The following is a 19,037-nucleotide window of genomic DNA, read 5'->3' as shown; positions in this document are numbered from 1 at the left end:
GTGCTTGAGCACCAAGCATTTTTACCACAGAACAACCTCCCGATTCTTTTAAAATATGCTATCAGTAAATTCATCAATATAATTTTCTTCTTTATCAGGTGCTAGAGAATTACATATTTGGGAGGCCTAAACCACCTGTGTTTCTCATGTTTTCTCTGCTCCCGTGTTGAGATTTGCACATCTGATGGATCAGTTATCTAAGCCACACTGACGAGAGGGTTTCATGGTAAATGCCTTTCTCCTGCAGTCTCCCCATGGCAGCTTTTACAAAATCTGGACAGAAGAGAAAGGAATGACTGAGGACTGATGCACACCACAAAAAGGTGTGTGACCATGCCAACAGGAGGGCCCCTGAGTCTGTTCATGGCCCAGTGCGCGAGCGTGCACGAACACACACACACACACACACACACACACACATACACACACACACACACACAAAAATTCCAAATGACCAGCCCTCCACTCTTGACAGATTCACAGTCAGGCCACTCACTAACCCTGCAATGAGGCTTACACAAGCCCACACAGAACCAGCCATCCTCAGCCTGCTTCTCCCAGGCTTCCTCAGCATCTGGTCTCCAAGCACAGGACCTCCCTTAGGTCTAGGGAGTCTCATGCCAGATCCTTAGAATACACTTGAAACACAAGGGAAAGAATTCCCCCTTCTCCCTTAGTTCTAATTTCTGTCCCTTGTTGTATGAGACAAAGAATTTTTAACATAACTGACTAAGCCACCTGCAAAGAACTGTGCTGCACTTTATCAGAAATGGCACAAACAACACTGTTGAAATCCACATTCCTTAAAACTTAAATAAGCCTCCCTTTGACCCAAGTTTCATCTCTCCTCGCTCTCTCTTCTCCAGGTACAAGTTAGCACCGAGCGCCTAGAAAAGTCTTCTCTTTAAACAGATTCCTATGGAATAAGATAAAGGACTAAGCTAGGTGCAGTGGCACATGCCTTTATTCCCAGCATGCAAGGAGGCCAAGTTAGGCAGATCATTTTGAGTTCAAGGCCAGCTTGGTACACAAAGCAAGTCCAGGACAGCCAAGGCTACACACACAAACCATGTCTCAGCACATCTCTCCCTAATATCTAAATATAGCTGTAGAATAAGAAGCTTCAAGTCCCTAATCACATACATAGCTGCTACTGAGTCACTTCAGCATGTTTCTCTCCATACTTGACTCTTCAAATGTCTTTTTATTTCTGCTTCATCAATGCTAACTGCTTCAGTCTGATGATCCTGAAATTTTTAGTTGAGGAACACATACAGGCATACAGACACAGATACACAGAAACACAGACACAAAGACACACACACACACACACACACACACACACACACACACACACACATGAGTGATGAAGCCATGGGTATATTATTGACATGGGTATAGCCATGTCAAAGACCCCAATGACTCCGGAACATAAAAAGACAAAGTTTTCCCCAGGAGACACCCAGGAATAGTGAAGCCTTCCTCTGGTGCAACTGTTTAGGAAGGACTCGCCAGCCTGTGCAAAAGCTAACACCCACAGCTTCCTCCTGCTCCTCCAGGATAACTACTCCCCAATAGAGCCCTCCTAGTGAGACAAGCTCTCCCTTCCTCCTCCTGCTGATTGTAGTAGGTGCTCCCATCAGAGTGAGCACATCCCACCCCACCCAGCTGTTCTGTATGTCTGTCATTTCCTCATTCCTACATCACTCCAGTCAGGTTTCCAAGCCACGCAGGCCTTAGTGTGCAGGTGCACTTGCACACACACACACACACACATACACACACACACACACACTGAGAGTCCCCAGGTTGTTCTGACACAACACTGAGTTGTTGTCTCCTGCTGCTGTTGACAGTTCCATTGGACTAGACTCCACCCCTTGGTCTTTCTGTCAAGATTCATTTCCTTGTTTGTTTGTATGTGTGGATGACAAGAAGAAAGTATCAGAGATCCCCTAGAGCTGGAGTGTGAGAGGATGGGGACTAATCCACCTGGGTACTAGAAACTAACTCTGGTCTCCCGCAAGAACAGTAAGCACTCCCGACCAATGAGCCATCTCTTCAACCAAACTGCTCTTAAATTACAGGAGCCAACTCTCCCTCTTTGCAGAGTGATGCACCCACATAGTGCTGTGCACAGAGGGACTAAAGCCACCTCAGCCACAGCTGTCACCTTCAAGTCTTCTTGTCACCTCCTCCTTTGTTTACACTGCACTAAAATAGCTTTTCCATCAGTGGCAGCCACAGCATCTCAGCTGACATACATCTGTATGTGCAGAACTCTGAGAGACCTAACAACCCAGAGCCTTTCATTTCTCTAATAGACAGTGACCCCCTCAGTGAAATGCCAATACAACAAAACTATTACTTACTACACGAAGCAGACCCCAGAGAAGGTACCTGGGATATCAGAGACTGTATCACGTCACATACAAAGAGAACACACGGCACTAAAAATGGGTGAGCCACAGCAGCAGTGTAGGGCTCTGGCTTCTTCCAGAAACACAGCATGAATGGAATGCAGGGAGAAGCACACAGCAGCCTCTGGCAAACAACCTCACATGATCTCCAGCACTTAAGTCTCAACAAGTGAGTCCATACCAGAGACAGAGGGAAGATGAGCAGATGCCCCACAGGTGGGAAATTGACTCCACATGGTGCATCAGTCCCTTAAAGACCTGTTAGTTCAGACAGAGCTGTCAGAGTCTAGTAGGCTCAAGGTCACCCAGGAGGATGGGGGTGGGAGAACCAAGCCTGCTACTGAGGTCACCCTCCAACAGCTCCAGGTAGAGTCTGATCCAAAGTTTTGGCCTCCTGCTGTGAGCAACAAAATTTCTGGCCCTGGGTCTGAATTCCCAATTCACATTTGAGGCCAAGGACTGAGTTAAACACCTTGAAGCCCAGAGTCGCTGCCACTCAAAACTGAAAGCAGCAAAGCACAGCAAAAGGAAACTCTTCCAGGCCAGGAGTCTTTGAACACCGGTTTGAGGACTGGACCCTGCTCCAAATTTTAAATCTTGCTTCCAGATCATTAGTCAGGCAGGCAGAGGAGAGGCACCTCACAGCTGCCTTGCTTGGGTATCACTCGAGTGCAGGTGTCCACTCAGGAAGGGGGCACTCAGATGGGATCCTCATGCAGTTTAAAGTCTCAAATGTCACATGGATTATCTTGAACATTTAGAGAAGATCACCCGCCACATCACATCTGCACATGTACTTTACCATTAGAATTCTGTTGAACATTGGTAAAGATGCCAATTCTATGATATTTACACCAGCTGTCAGCGAGTGACCCAGCCCTCCCATGTCATAGCATGGACCAAACATGTCTTCAAATTGCAATGAAAAGTGAGTTAGAGAAAGCCCATGTTCTATAGTTTATACGGATTCTAAAAAGTTAAACCCTAACTTTTCCTTTAGAAAGTGTCTTTTCTAAGTCAGTGTTGTTACACCTTCTCTGAGGTTCAAGTTTTTGGAGAAGGCTTACTATTTTCTCATTCGGAAAAAAAAAAAAAAAAAAAAAAAAAAAAAAAAAAAAGCAGTATCTTCCAATTTGTACTGACTCTCCACTTTATGTAACAGAGAGTTCCTACTTTTGTCATTTAAAGGCTGGTGTTGTTAATGATGGGGATACACACTGAGAAGTGAGTGATTTGGCAGTTTCTTTACTGTGCTGCTATCACCCCATGCACACACACTAATCTAGATAGTGATTGTTTATCACCTGCGTGGCCTCTCAACACAGCCAACAAGCTCCACAGAGACTCTCTAGGCTGCTGCTGGCATAGCAGAGCATCTTGCCTTATAATAAGCTCTCTGATTAGTAATGCTAAAGTAATGATAGAAGAGGAGAGAATGCACAAGCCAAAGAGCCAAAGTGTTTGTTACTGAGCCGGGGATGTGGTTCTGCAGTACAGACTGGCATATCTGAGACCATAGGCTCCATCCCCAGTACCCCCAAAGGAAGTATCATGCATTACATCTAACTGGACAAAGTAACTCTTATAAAGCTAGAAGACTAGACTGTTGCCATCAGCAGATCACGGAACTAGGATGTAACAATCATTAAAAAGGACGATATCCCTCACAGGAATTTTTCAGTTCTTATCATCAGGACCACCTTCACACATGTGGTTTGTCTTCCATCAAAGCATCAGTGCCTGGCAAATGACTACAGACTAACTTGATCTGTAGTAAGTTTAAGCCACTGACAAATGTAAAATGAACAGCGCAGGCAAGCTGGCTCTGCCCTAACTTCCTCCACAGGCATGTTCCTTCTCATTCATACCTGTTCTTGCACACAGTTCATAAACTGCGTGGCTCAGTGATCTGTTGAAGAGACTTCTTTTTTCTATCTCTTTCTTTTTTCCCTCCCTCCGTCCCTTCTTTCTTTCTTTCTCCCACCTCTCCCTGCTTTAAAAGTAGTAAATCCACAGTCAAGAACCTGGTAATCTGTGCCAAAGCCTCTAAGAAGAAACACCCATCTTCACAGTCCCTCTACCTGCCTTGGACCTCTCTGGACCTCTTCCCCTCTGGTTCCAAAGCTTGCCTAAATCTTGTAGAGAAGACAGAGTGAATCACTCTTTGCTTCTGCCCCATATAAAGAGCTACAGAGAGGGCCTGACAATGTGTGTGTGTGTGTGTGTGTGTGTGTGTGTGTGTGTGTGTGTGTGTGTGTATGCGCGCGCAGGAAACCTTGAGTTGCACTCCCACCATGAGATTTGTGAACTTGGACAACTATCCCTAATGAAGCCAAACAGGGGGGTCACTGCCGTTCAACTATTGATGGACCTGCCTCCCTGGAAGTGCACAACAAAGTAACAGAGCTGGTGCACAGACAGGATGACCTTGACACAAAAAGCAACAGGCTTCTCTGCCCCAGAGAGAGAGGTGTCCCAGTTTTCAACAACTAAGTGCAAACTGATAATACCACCAGAGATCTAAAGGACGTCTTCCTGAGGCACAGGAGAGACTGACGCGCCTTAAATGCCAGGAGGTGCTCCCAATCAAGCATGCTCCCCTGGTTTTCCAAGGGGACTGTAGAGTGCAGACACAAGTTGACGTGCCCTCCCTCCCCCCTCCCCCGTCCCCGGCAAGAGGAGGAAGACGGTAGCTTGACTGGCGCAGGTAACCCGCGCTCTGAGTTGGTCAAAGTTTGGGACCGCGCCTGCACCCCACCATCACGCTGATTTCAGTGCGGGCCACCGCTCAGGGTGAGAACCGCAGAGAACTGGGACTCTGGCGTGGCTTTCGGAGCATCCTAGGCGTCCGCTCCACATTGTACTGGACGCAGCACCAGGATACAGATCTTGCGGATCCTCTCGGCCATCCTCGGCCATGTTCGGCCCTTCTCGGACCCAATCAGCACCCCTTGGCCCCGATCGGCTCCCCTCCCCTCCCCTCCCCTCAGCTCTTCTTCCACGCCCTACTCACCTGAGGAATGGGAGCCTCTGCTCTATAAACCGAGTCCGGATGCGGGCACCGGGAGCCTGATGAAAAGCGATCCGGGTACGGTCCCCAGGGCGCTCGTCCCTCCACTGCTCTTTGTGTCTGGTCGCCGCGCTCCTCTGGGCTCCTCTGGGCGCCGCCCCCTTGTTCTCGCGGGGCCTCCCCAGGGAAGGGGAGGGGCGGCCAAGGGGCGGGGCTTGGAGGGGTGGGGCGAGGAGGCGGGCGGGGCAAGGAGGCAGGCTGAATTGGGCCTAGTTGGTCAGGAAAAGATGGATGCAGGATGAAATCTAGGCTCTGGAAGTTAGAGTGTAGTAAAAAACAAGTGACCCAAAGCCTTTCAAGAAGAGAATTCCACAGAGTGGAAGGCAGCCACATATCACACTCAGCCCTAGCCGGTGACTGACATGACGGCTATACACACCCTGTGGAAGAGGTATAGACCTGAGACATACAACCAGGGCCCTGATTCCCTTTAGATTATAATATGGGCTTTCCAAAGCGCGCTGTGCCATAGTTGCCACTGTGAAGAATCTACTGTATCTGGACCAGGGAGATGGCTCAGTTGCTAAAGGCACTTGCCTAGCCAGCCTAATGAATGACCTGAGTTCAATTCAGAACACATGTAAAAGTGATAGCCGTGCTGGAGAGATGGCTTAGCTGTGAAGAACACTGGCTGCTCTTCTTGAGGACCTATGTTCAATTCCCAGCACCCCCAAGGCAACTCACATCCATCTGTAATTCCAGTTCCAAGGAATCCAGTGTCATCTTCTGGACCAGGAATGCATGTGTTGCATAGACTTAATGCAAGCAAAACACTCTCACATATACATTTTTAAAGGTTAGAGGTAGAAAATCGACACCACAGAGTTTTCCTCTGAGTATACGGGCACGCGTGCGCGCGCGCGCGCGCACACACACACACACACACACACACACGGGCGGGGGGGGGGGAGAAACACAACAGAGGAACATGTTCTTCTGGACATTCACACGTATAAACACCATGCACACACACATATTCACAGAATAAGTGTTTTTTAAATTTTTTTCTTTTTTTAAAAGGACTTTATTTATTAGATATACAGTGCTCTGCCTGCATGTACATCTACACACCAGAAGAGGGTATTAGATCACATTATAGATGGTTGTGAGCACCATGTGGTTGCTGGGAATTGAACTCAGGACCTCTGGAAGAGCAGTCAGTGCTCTTAACCTCTGAGCCATCTCTCCAGGCCACAAAATAAATTTTTAAAAACACTTAAAAAGACTATATGTTCTCTAAATCTCCTTACACTCTGAGTTTATCATGTGCTGGTAGGGAGTGAAGTGGTGTTAGGCGATGAGAAATGCAGGGCCGTTTCCTGCATGTTGGACTTTAAGCCACCCAGTTAAACAGTCTCTGGGATCTTCACTTTCTTCACCTGTGAAGCAGAGATGTGAAAATACCCATTGCAGGGATGTGAACAAATTGATCCAGTCAACTCAGCACCACATTAGACACCACAGCAGTGGTGTCTAGCCAGAGAGAAACAGGCATGTTACTCCAGTCTACCTAACTGCAGCAAGTAGCTGAGATTAGAAACATTTAAAAAAAAAAGAACAAGAAAAAGGGGTTTCTTTGGGCTTGCAGTTCTAGAGGTCTCAGTCCGTGACTATTTATCTTTGTTGTTTCTGAGCTTGTGACAAGTCACCACATCAAAGCTGGAATGCAGGAAAGGAGGGGAGGGGTGCCAGAGTCCCTTCAGGGCCACCTCCTCAATGACTACAGGACCTGGTGCTAGATCCCAATCCACACACCCCACGGCATCACATCCTGGTGGGTCTTCTCTATGCGAATACTTCATTTGTCTGATTTTTAAAGGTTATTTACCAATTTAGTTAGTGCATGTTGGGGGAGCACATATGCTTCATGGAGTGCACCCATGCCTAGCAAGTGCCTTATCAGCTATGCTGTCTTCCAGGCCCCAGAAGGTAATATCTCTTTAAAGATGATGACTTTTCATCTCCTTTTAAAAACACAAATGATAGAGTACAGGGCCCTGACCCATCCCTGAAGGAATGGCATTTGGTCTCTGCTCTGAGACTACCTGACTTCCCACATGAACAAAGTCACTTTTCCAAACAGAGATCTATGTCCTCAATGGGCCCGGCAAATCACTTTAATGGGCAGGTTACCCTTGCTTCGCCGACATGGAAAACTTCGTCAAAGAACACAATATGATCCCCTGTAATATGTGGACGTGCTGTATCATTTTGAAGGCTGATACCTTGTGTATTGCCAGCAGCTCAGCAAAGGCTGAGCAACCGGGTGGCTCACCACCCCCTAGGTAGTCTGGGTGACTCACAGGGGTTGCAAAACCATCAACTGTACACTGGTCACAACTCTCCTTTCACTTTATATTCTTTTGGCAGTTGTTCAGTAACCTCTTGAGCTAATACTGCTTTTTTCTTTTCTTTGTGTTGCGTGTTTTGGTGCTGAGCATGTGTTCTCCCACTGATACACATCTCCAGGCTTAATATTATATTCTTGAGACAGGTAAAATGAGAAGCAGTAACAGAACTTCTCTCTGGACCTTGGATTGTCTTCTTCTTTGATTCTTTATATTTTGTCCTCTTCTTCCTGTTTGAAGCAGCGGAGGAAATGGTAGCACCTCTGCAAAGGCCTTAGGGTGTCCTTGAGCAAGCAACCCTTAGCAAAAAATCTCTTTATGCCACCATAAACCTTTGGTTTAGGTGTTGCAGATTGAACCAGGGCTGTGTGTGTGTAGGTATATGCTCTACCACTGAGCTTCACTCTCAGCTTATAGATGACTTTATAACCCCCTGCCTACCCTTTCCCCCTCACTCCCTCTGTCCTTTACATCCTCCTTCCATCCCTCAATCACTGAGCTATATTTAAAGAGGCCACCTTGCCCAGTACTTCTGACACCAGCTGGCTTGTACTGTGTGGTTACTCCCCACCCCCCAAACCCACAATTCCTTTACCCCCGCCCTCCCCGCCTCCTTCTCCTTCTCCTACTTCATTTTGTGAGACAGAGTCTTTTTATGTGGACCAGCCAGGTCTGGAACTTACAATCCTCCTGTCCCAAATTAGTTTGTTTTCCAAATATCAGGATTATAGGTACATGCCACAACACTCTACTCCTTTCTTTCTTTCCCCTTTGTTTGTCTAGTGGCTGGAGCATGTGGCAACCATGGGGATGAAAGAGAGTGACAGATCAGCTAAGATGTTGACTTACTCCAGTTTTTGTTACTATAAAGATACTTGAGCTGGGCGTGGGGGTGCACGCCTTTAATCCCAGCACTCGGGAGGCAGAGGCAGGCGGATAGCTGTGAGTTCGAGGCCAGCCTGGTCTACAAAGTGAGTCCAGGATGGCTAAGACTACACAGAGAAACCCTGTCTCAAAAAACCAAAAAAAAAAAAAAAAAAAAAAAAAAGGATACTTGTAGCTGGGTAATAATAAAGAAAAGAGTTTAATTGAGCTCAGAGTTTTCAGGGCTGAAGATTGATGGTCAGGTGGTCCCAACTGACATTGGGAGGCTACAGAGTTGTCTCGGTGGTTATGAATGGAAGCTGTCCTGCCAGAGAACTGACATTCAGTTTCCCAGCTCTATTGGCTGTCTCATGACTGCCTGTAGTTGGGCTCTAAGGGCTCTGATGCTGTTCTTCCTAAAGAGTGGCTAAACTTCACCCCATGGCCTTTAATGAGTCTACATTGCAGATAGTGGAAGCCAGATTCAATAACCTTCATCCAACCTCCTCATGGAGATCACAGCCCTTGGTCCCCTCCTCCAGGAAAATCTTGTGTAAGTGATTCAGTAGAGCGTCCTTCATGCTAATGAACCAAGCTGTCTTCCCATTGACTGGAGTCTGTCCACCTATCAGTTGTGTTCAGATCTACACACATTAAAAAAAGTCATTACATTACTTCATTCACGTGTGTGCGTGCGTGCGTGCGTGCGTGCGTGTGTGTGTGTGTGTGTGTGTGTGTGTGTGTGAATTCCATTCTCTCTTCCACTATCTGGATCCCAAGGGTTGAATGCAGGGCTTGGTTGACTTCATCACTTGAGACATCTCACTAGCTCCAGCTCTGTCACTTTTCGAGAAGACATCCCAGGCACCTGCAACATCCTGTCCATTGAGTAAACTGTCCTACTCTACCATTTCTTGTCCTGTAAGTTCTGTGCTGCTCAAGCCCACAGTTAGGATTAACTTCTCCAAACTAAATTGAAAGGCCCCACCACGAGGGATGTGCCTGTGCACCACAATTCCCACAGCATCTAGTAGGAAATCTGACAACAGTCAGGCTCCATGTTTTACTTAATTCTGCGATATATTGTATGAGGTCTGACAATGATTCCAATCCATGTTACTTGGAAAAACAGTTTCTATAAAACAGACTTTTTTTTTCTCCAATGAATTTTCCAGCATGAAATGTATGGAGTTCAGACACACCAGCAACCTTCACACAGTTGTGCTTAGACAAATGGCCACAGAGACTGCATCTTGTTTTTGGTTTTGCAGTGCTGTTAGTTCATATTCATCTTCCACAGAGCAATTAAAGATGAACTATCAAAACTGTATGCCTGAAAACAGAACTTTATCTTTTAAAAGAAAAATTGTACATGTATGGTGGCACACACCTTCAATCTCAGCACTCACAAGACAGAGGCAGGTGGATCTTTGTGAGTTTAAGGCCAGACTGAACTACACAAGGAGTTGCAGGACAGCCATGGATACATGATACAGTGACCTGGAATGTTCTTTAATTTGAGTTTGTCTGGCATTACCTGATGCTTAGATTAGTATTATGGGCTTTGAGGAAGAACAGAAATAAGCATCTTTGTCATCGCATCACATCTAACAGGCACAAGATTTTGGGGACCACATTTTTCTTTGTTGCCTAGCCTGGTTTTGAATATGTGAGCTTGACCAATCCTCCCACCTCTGCCTCCCAAGAATCGAGGGCTGCTGGTATGCACTGCTGCATCTAGCTACTTGACCTTATTGGTGATGTTAATCTTGACTGCTGGGATTCTCTTGGTTCAGGTGTTGACTGCCAGGTTTCTCCTCTACTCTGGAGTCTCAGCTTTCCTTTCCATATTCTGTTCTTTGGAGCAAGTTACAAATTCAGCCCACACTCTGGGAGAGGATTACATTACATCTTTTTTTGGGGGGAGGGGGAGTACTTACATATATTAATTAGTATTCTTTATAGGGAAGACTTATCTCCTATTCCCCATTCACTTATTTTTTAGCCATTTATTTATGTCAGCATGGACTCCTGGACACTTATACTCCTGTTATTTCATAGTTCACAGAGTTCCAGCTTTAGCTCTTAGGGCCCTTTTTTTTTTTTAAACTTTGGCATGGTACTTCCTCAAAATTTGGCACTGTTCATTGTTCCAGCCTCCTCATATTTTCCTTGTTTTACTACTAACATCAGGCCATATCTTTAAAAAGCCGTGGTTTCTTTCACTGGAGAATCAGATTTAGAGAATAAGATTTCATATGTATCAATTTACCACACTCATATTCCATCTCTCTTTGCTCTCACATGTCCCTTCCTCTTTTCCTACTGTTCATCTTCTTTCCTGCAAATTCACCTTCTTTTACATTGCATATGAAAATATTTATATGCAGATTCTGCATGAGAATAAACAGATTTCCCCATTATCCTTTCTTTTGCTCTCTCCACATTACCACTCCTTCAGATCAGATTCTATCCTCTCTCTGCCACAGTACTCCTTCTGCTTCATGTCTTACATATATTAAAATTCCACATATGAGACAAAACAAATATTTGTCTGAGCTTGGCTTACTTTGCTTAACACGATGATTTATATAGCTCCATTGACTTTTCAGCTTTTAGGCTGGTTCCAACTTTGACTATGAGGAAAAGAACTGCACAAGAATTTTTGTTTTTTACTAACTTTGATTCCTTTGGGTATATCTTAGGAGTTGTATAGCTGGATCATAAAATAGTTTTACGGTTTTTATTTTGTTTTTTGAGACAAGGTCTCACCTGAACTTGCTTTGTAGACCAGGTTGGTCTCAAAGCCATATATTTACGCCTCTGCCTCCCAAGTGCTGGGATTACAGCAGTGTCCCACCACATTCTTCTTGGTTTTCAGATCTTCGAGGAACTTCCATGCTGACTGCCATAGAAGATACACTCACTTCAATTCCTACAATCGATGAAATTCCTAACAACAGTGAACAAAGGCTACCAGCATCTGTAAGTCATTTAGTAGTGTAGCCATTATCATGTTAATTTTGCTAATCCACGGGCATGGGGGTTTCTCACCCTCTAGTAGGCACATTCAGACTTCTGACATTGCAACACAATGTGGTCATCTATGAACTTCATGCTCAAGACCCTAACAATTAACTAAGAAATAAGTTTTGGTAAGTTCACAAATTTGTGTTGGCCATATTCATAATTTCACACACAGACACACACACTTAACTGCTGAGCCATCTCTTTAGCTCCTCAAGGAACTTTTCAATATCAATTATATGATAAAATGATTTGTCCTTAAATGTACTATATGCTGAATTACTGACATGTGTTATGTTGAGCATCTTGCAAAGTCAGTTACAGTTTAAGATCTTTTTCTCTTTGAAAAAAGGTTTTTAATATTTTTGTTTACTTTCATTATAGATATTAGTCTGTAGTTTTTTCCCCCTATGTTCTTCTGTGGTGCTCAGTTAGGTGGCATATATTGAGTCCATCTGTATGTTTGATCTAATTTGGTTTGTGGTTTTGTTCTTACAACATTTTATTTCTCCCAGCCTATCTGAGTGGTACTGACTGAACAGATAGATGACTTAGCTGTTAAAAGAAGCTGGTGTTTTTCAAAGGACCAGAGTTTGATTCCCAGTACCCACACTATCTGTTAACTCCATTTCCAGGAGCCGTGATGTCTTTTTCTGCCCTCTGCTGGCAGCAGGAAATGCACATGATGCACAGACATAGATACAGGCAAAGCATCCATATGTATAAAGTAAAAATGAAAATTTAATGAGAACATTCCCTGTGAGGATCCACAGATAAAAAATGGGAGATAACCAAAGCAAGAGACGTACGAGTCATGAAACTGAAATTTAAGAAATGGGGCAAAGCGCTATAGTGTGTATTATAAAATTAAATATTTCTTAAGATAAATGCTGCAGTTGTAAATGAATGAAAGAAAAGAAGGGGAGAGAGGTAAGAGAAGGGACACCAAAGAGTTAAAGTAAAAAGATGGGTGGCAGAGAACAATGTTCTCAAGAGGGATGGAAAAGTTCGAGGCAGTTTTAAAACTGTTAAACTGATTGTCCATCAACAAAGATGTGCAGAGACAATGCATATCAATACAGGAGACAAGAGCTGGTCAAGTGTAGTGGCACATGCCTTTGATCCCAGCACTTGAAAGCAGAAACAGGCAGAGCCTTGGGTTCAGGATAGACAAGGCTACAAAGAAAAGCTCTGTCTTAATCCCATTGGTCCTCAAATTGTAGCAATCCTCCTTGCCTCCAAAAAGAACTGGATAAAAGCTTTTTAAAAATATAGTTGCCAGGCATGGTGGCACACTATACTCCCAGTAACCAGGAGGTAGAAGCAGGCCAATCTGTGATTTCCAGTACTGCAAAGGCTACACAGCGAGGCCCGTCTCACAAATAAACAAGTCTCTCTGAGCCTTAGACACAAAAGGAAAAACATCAAGTGTTAGAGAAAATTTTCTTGATCTTCTAAATTTTGGGTCTCTTAGGTAAGTTGGGGAAATGGAGAGGGAATCTGTGTCAGATGCCCATGGAAGCTGTCCTCCCTTTAGGGGAGTCCCTTCTCTGTGTATCCAGAGCTTACAATTACACATACAGCCTTCTCTCTACTCTCCACATAGCTTTATTACACACATGCACACACACTTCTCTCTACTATCCACATAGCTTTATTACACACACACACACACACACACACACACACACACACACACTGCACTTTTCCTAAAATGTTGATGACAGCGTTCTTTACCCTGCTTGGGCCTATTCGCAGCCTGTTGCCCCCTCAGCCCTCCCGCAGCCTGTTTTTTTTGATGGTGCATCCAAGCTGTGCAAATTTTACTTCACTATCTCTCATGAAGATTTTATTCCTCAAGCAGGCTGGCATTACCTCTTTGGAGGTGGTGATCTCCTCCTGGCTGCTGAGGAGCATAAACTGATGCTGGGCAGAATTCATTTTCCAGAAACGTTCCCTTCCTTCTCTGCCCCCAGCAAATGTTTTGATTGCTTCCAAAGCAGCTTAGAAGTTAGGACCCATAGAGCAGCTCTTGTTTGACCTTCTTTTGAAATTCATCTATACAGTACGTGAATGCTTATGTGTCAGGATATTACAGTCAACACCTTGAACTAAGTCGGTAGATAGACATTAAAGCAAACCAGGGATTCCTTGGAGTTCTCAAAGCAGCTCATTTCTTGTCAGAGCTCTTCCAGACCTTCTAAAAGTACAAGGGGAGAAAGAAAATGATGTAAGAGAGCTGATGGGAACTTTTCAGTGCTGGAGGACAGAAGCCAGGACCACGTGCCAGGCAAGTACTCCCTGACCTGTAGCCCACTATACTCCAGCCCTATTTCCTTGAACTTCTAGCCTGTGAGCCCATTTCTCAAGCGGGGCATGTAGCCCAGTGGTGGAACTTGACACTGGCATGCATCCTCTGCAGAGCATAATTGTTTAAGAGGCCTGTGGCAGGGGCATGAAAGACAGTGGACAACATGCATGAAATGTACCTTAGTTCTCACTGAGCCAAGGACATGGGGCATCTGCAGCCATGCAGAACCCTCCCTAGACCCACCTTTTGAGGCCAGTGATGGGAAGACAGTTCCCTATGCAACAGGAGGACAACCATCCATGGCTACAGCTGTCTAGGAAGAACCCACACATTCACTAGGCTCCTGGAGGCTGCAGAGCTCACTCAGCACAGGGGCACGATTATTGTGCCCTGTCCTGCTCCAACCAACAAAGATGGGATGAGTGTGGGAAAAAGATGCAATCACCCATTCTTCATCCCTCAGCAATGAGACCCTTGAAGACCTGACTAGACCCTGAGAAGGTCCACTGCTGCAGAGGAGAGTGGGCCAATCCTTTGTGCTGGGCCCTTCGTATTTCTGAATCACTTCTGATTCTTTGACTGAGTGATCATATAGCTGTTCAGTGGGAACAAGCAGAAGCTCATTTTACTTTTTTCCTCCCTTGGAAGAAGGCCTCACTCACTAAGTAGATAATAAAGGAATAGTAAGTAGATACAGAAGAACAGAGATGGCTACCTTTTCCGTGCCTCAGGGCACTTCCAGTTGGTCCTTTGTGAAACCTCCAATGTTCTCCGCTTCCTGAGTGTGGGCAGAGTGACTAGCTGCCTTCTACTCTCACATGTTTGGTGACATGGCCCGTACCTAAAGTTGAGAACTGCCCTTCATCCAGGTCAGGAATTGGCGCTAGCATCTTATCTGTAAGGTTCCGCTGACTTTTGAGGGTGAAAGAAATCACAATGACATCTTCATCTGTCTAATGGGAAAAGGAACATTCAGGATAATTGAAAAAGCTCTTGAAAAATTTTAAGTATAATACTAGGGCTCTAAGGATTGCAAGATAAAGTTGATAAACGTCTCATAACGTTAACTGGAGCAAACAACGTGTGAAGTTAGAGTCTAACCCTGAACAGCGATAGTCCCACAAAAACCCAATCTCAACAAACCCCAAAGTAGTAGGGAGGCATTCAAAATACGCAACGGCTGCTGGAGAGATCCTCAGTGGTTAGGAGCACTGGCTGCTCTTGCAAGACTTGGTTTTGGTTCCTAGCACCCAAATAGGGGCTCAAACTATCTCTACCCAATTCCAAGGAATCTGATGCCCTCTTCTGACCTCTGCACATATGTGGCACACACATGAGCATGCAGGCACAACATTCATACACATTCATAAAGCATTTCCCAGGACCAAAGAGTGTAAGTTTTTAGAAGTGTTCAGAGGGCCAAATAAACATTCTCATGAATGCACACCAGCGTGGAAAGTTCCCAGAGCTACAAGAGGAAAAGAGCCTCACCACACACAAATGGCTGGAGAGCATAACTAACACCTTGGCAAGTCAGAATGAAAACACCTGGATGTGAACTGTTAGAGCCTCGCCTTATTTCTAAGGAACCTAGACAAAGATGCCTAGCCTCCAAACAAAAGAAATAAAGAGGTGACACAGGCCACAGACAACTGGAAACCCAAACCAAGAGATAAAAGGGGAAGCACAGGATAGGCCTACCACCAGACTGGGAGCAAGCCAGTCCAGACTGGGCAGGAGCTAGGGGTCTACGGCTGAGCCGGATTCCTTCACCTCATGAGCCTTTCTGTCATTCTCTTTTCCTCAGATGTGTGTGCGCGTGCATATGAGTAAAATATATTCCCATTTAAAAAATGGAGTTAAATATAACAAGGTATCATATTGCATGAATAAATAACATACAAGACTGTACTTAAATGCATATATTAAAGTGCTATTTATAGATGAATGTGTCTAAGGAGTTATGAAAAAGATTTTTTTTCCAATACTGAGGACCAAATCCAAGGACTTGTGCATGTTGGTTGAGTACACTACTACGGAGCACACTCCAGCCTGAAAAAGGTTTACTGAGAGGTACAAATCAACTTGAAGGTCATTAATCAAGTAATTCTTCAAGAAAATTCTTGCAGTATCTATTCTTGCATAGTGGAGAAGTCCACGGACTTGAAATATACTTATCTCTGTCCATACTCACAACTGAGAATTTCTGGCTTTGTATGAGCATGCCTTTCTGGCAAACTGTAAGATAATATAGATGAAAAATTTAATTTTAATATTAAATTTTAAAATTTTAATTTAAATTTTAATAGTAAAGAATTCTAACACCGTAAAAATCATTAGTAGTATCACAGGCCTATTCAAATACTTTTTACTATGTAACATTCCACTCAGAAGGCAGAACAGCAAATTGTCTGGTTCCACTATGAAAACAAATAAATTTACTCTTTATGTCCCCTAGATTACTTTTGCTGAACAATTGCTAGCATCTTAGGAGCGATGAACATTCACAGTTAGTATAGTATGACCTTGGATATCTGCACCTACTGCTTGTGGGGTACCTAGAAGTAATATTTACTTTATTATCGTTTTTTCCTTTATTAGCCACCCATTCCAAGTCTGGTCCTGAAATCATGAAACTAGGTATCCTAACAGTCTCATGGGAGAAGTTCTCTGGTTGCCAGTGTTGCCATAGAGCACTAATCAAGCTCCAAATGAGCTGAGCAGGATCTGAGACACAGTGCTTCCTCAAGGTGTGGAAAACAAACTTAAGACAGAGGTGGCTGTGAGAGCCACTCAAGTACTTGTTTGGTTGTTTTGGTTTTTTGAGACTACTATGTAGCCCTGGCCAGACTTGGACTCAAGAGATCCACCTGCCTCTGCCTACTGAGATTAAATGTGTGTACCATAGTTGGGCATGGTGGCACAAGCCTGTAATCCCAGCACTCAGGGATGCAGAGGCAGGCAGATCTCTGTGAGTTCGAGGCCAGCCTGGTCTACAAAGGGAGTCCAGGACAGCCAAGGTTACACAGAGAAACCATGTCTTGAAAGACCAAACCAAACCAAACAAGGTGTGTACTACTAAGACCAGCTTCCAACACCTAACTTTCTCTACTAGTTCAAGTCACCGGCAAAACTATTTATGAGATGAGACCAGTGGGGGAGATGCGTTTTGCTCGACATAACACGATGGACAAAATTTCTCAATTGGCGGTTGATGGGATCGAAAGTAGGAAGGACGTGGCTATGGGCGCCGATGTGAATAGTATGACAGAGAAAGCGCTAGGATGTGTCCGCACGGGAGCTCCTGAAGAGAGAAGGGTGGGTAGTCTGCAGAGTGCAAAGCGTTTTACTGTGGAAACACGGGCTGGTCAGACATCTCGGTAGACACTGCAGAATAGTTGCTCAGGTCCAGATTTCTCCACTCACCACGTCCGAAGTCACCACTCCTTGAAGGAGAGGGGAAATCCTTAATAATGTTCACTATAACAATCTGCTTTGTTTACACCACAGATAATCAGCCCTTAAAGAACAGTGTCAGAAAATTAATATATGATAATAATACCATAGGAAATATATAATTTCACTTTGAATTGTCCTTGATCTGTATGATTTAGTACTTATATTGATCCTGAATCTCAATTTTAGACTATTTTAAAAAAATTATCTATTTCTATTCTATAAACAAGTATATAAGCTATCCTAACTTTCTTCAAGTTTTTTCAAGTACACAATTAAAACCTGGATTTCAGATATGAACACAAGAGCATGGTTATCAACAGCAACAGGGTCGGGAGGATCTTCACAGCGTGGTTGTGAATCTCTCACCCACATCACTCTTAGAACTGAATCAAATATGCATAGTGCCTTAGCTTTCTTTAGTTCTAGCCCTGGAAACTGGCTCTGACCATGGTCACTGTGCCTCCTGTGTATTTACACAGATTTGCTGACTTTGCAATCTATGCTCTGCAAGAGAGCAGGTAATTCCAGCACGGAGGAAACCATGTAGTGAGGCACGGGGGATGATGTCAGCGGCACCCTTCCACTCTTGTTTATCCAGACTGTGGCTTTCAGGCCTGCATTGAGGCCTCCTTGGATATCAGTTTCTAGTGTGTCACCAACCATGACACAGTCCCCAGGCTGCACTCCAAGGAGATCACAGCAGTGATAAAATATGGAAGCTGCTGGTTTCTCTTCTTTCTGCTCTCCTCCTACCACAATAGCATCAAAGTACGACTGGCAGGCACACGCCTCGATCTTCTCCCTCTGTGTCTGTCTGTCACCGTTTGTTAACAAGAGCAGGCGGACCTCTTTGCGAAGTTCAGTGAGCATGGCTTTGACATCTTCTGCTAGGGTCATATGCTCTAAACGTGTAGATTTCCACAGGAAATAACACTCTTCTGCCAATTTCCTGTTGCCAGTCCCACCTTTGGTTTCCTGGATTGCTTCTTCCCAGTGTGAAGTCCTGACCTCTGTGATGCATGGGCTGTAAGGATGGAGACATTCCCTGCTGAGTTTAACTTGAACTTTATCACATATGCTTTCAGCCTCTTCTTTGTAGTGGTACTTTGACTGTAGGAGCTTTATTACCTAGGCATAGGGAAATAACATGGTCAGCACACCTTGTCTCTAACACTTACGTATTGGGCAGCATAGTCTTCCCATTACTGTACCATCTCTACAGGGAATTGGTCTCCTTTTAAAGACACCAAATTAAAAACGCTCCGCCCCTGAGACAATCAGTCATACACGTACCATCATTCTGCCCACCCCCGTCTCTGTCTAAGATGATCCTTAAAAAAAAAAAAAAAAAAGATTTACTTATTTTTATTTCAAGTGAATTGGTGTTCTGCCTACGTATATGTGGATGTTTGGACCAATCCCTGGTCCTCTAGAAGAGAAGCCAGTGTTCTCAACCACAGACCCACCTCTCCATCCCCTTCACACAAGCCAAAAACAAGCTTTCATTTGTTTGGTAGCCTACTATGTTTCATACTGGT

The 19,037-nt window shown here is 44.6% G+C and overlaps 2 protein-coding genes across 2 annotated transcripts in view; both read right to left on the bottom strand.

The window, feature by feature from the left end:
* Positions 1 to 5,577, bottom strand: part of Ninl (ninein like) — a 72,929-nt gene extending 67,352 nt beyond the window's left edge. The window contains exon 1 of the mRNA XM_051143437.1: positions 5,434 to 5,577. The gene's annotated coding sequence lies outside the window, so the exon portion shown is untranslated. The remainder of the gene's footprint in view (positions 1 to 5,433) is intronic.
* Positions 5,578 to 17,609: 12,032 nt separating this feature from the next.
* Nanp (N-acetylneuraminic acid phosphatase) lies at positions 17,610 to 18,627 on the bottom strand (the record flags this gene model as incomplete). The annotated part of the gene is made up of 1 exon (XM_051144809.1): positions 17,610 to 18,627. A coding segment is annotated over one exon (657 nt), but the record flags the coding sequence as incomplete, so codon positions are not given.
* Positions 18,628 to 19,037: the final 410 nt, after the last annotated feature.

The sequence above is a fragment of the Acomys russatus genome, chromosome 4, assembly GCF_903995435.1.
Source record: "Acomys russatus chromosome 4, mAcoRus1.1, whole genome shotgun sequence".
Lineage (NCBI taxonomy): Eukaryota > Metazoa > Chordata > Mammalia > Rodentia > Muridae > Acomys > Acomys russatus.
Note: the sequence above shows the minus strand (reverse complement) of the source record. Positions and strands in the feature narration are given on the sequence as shown.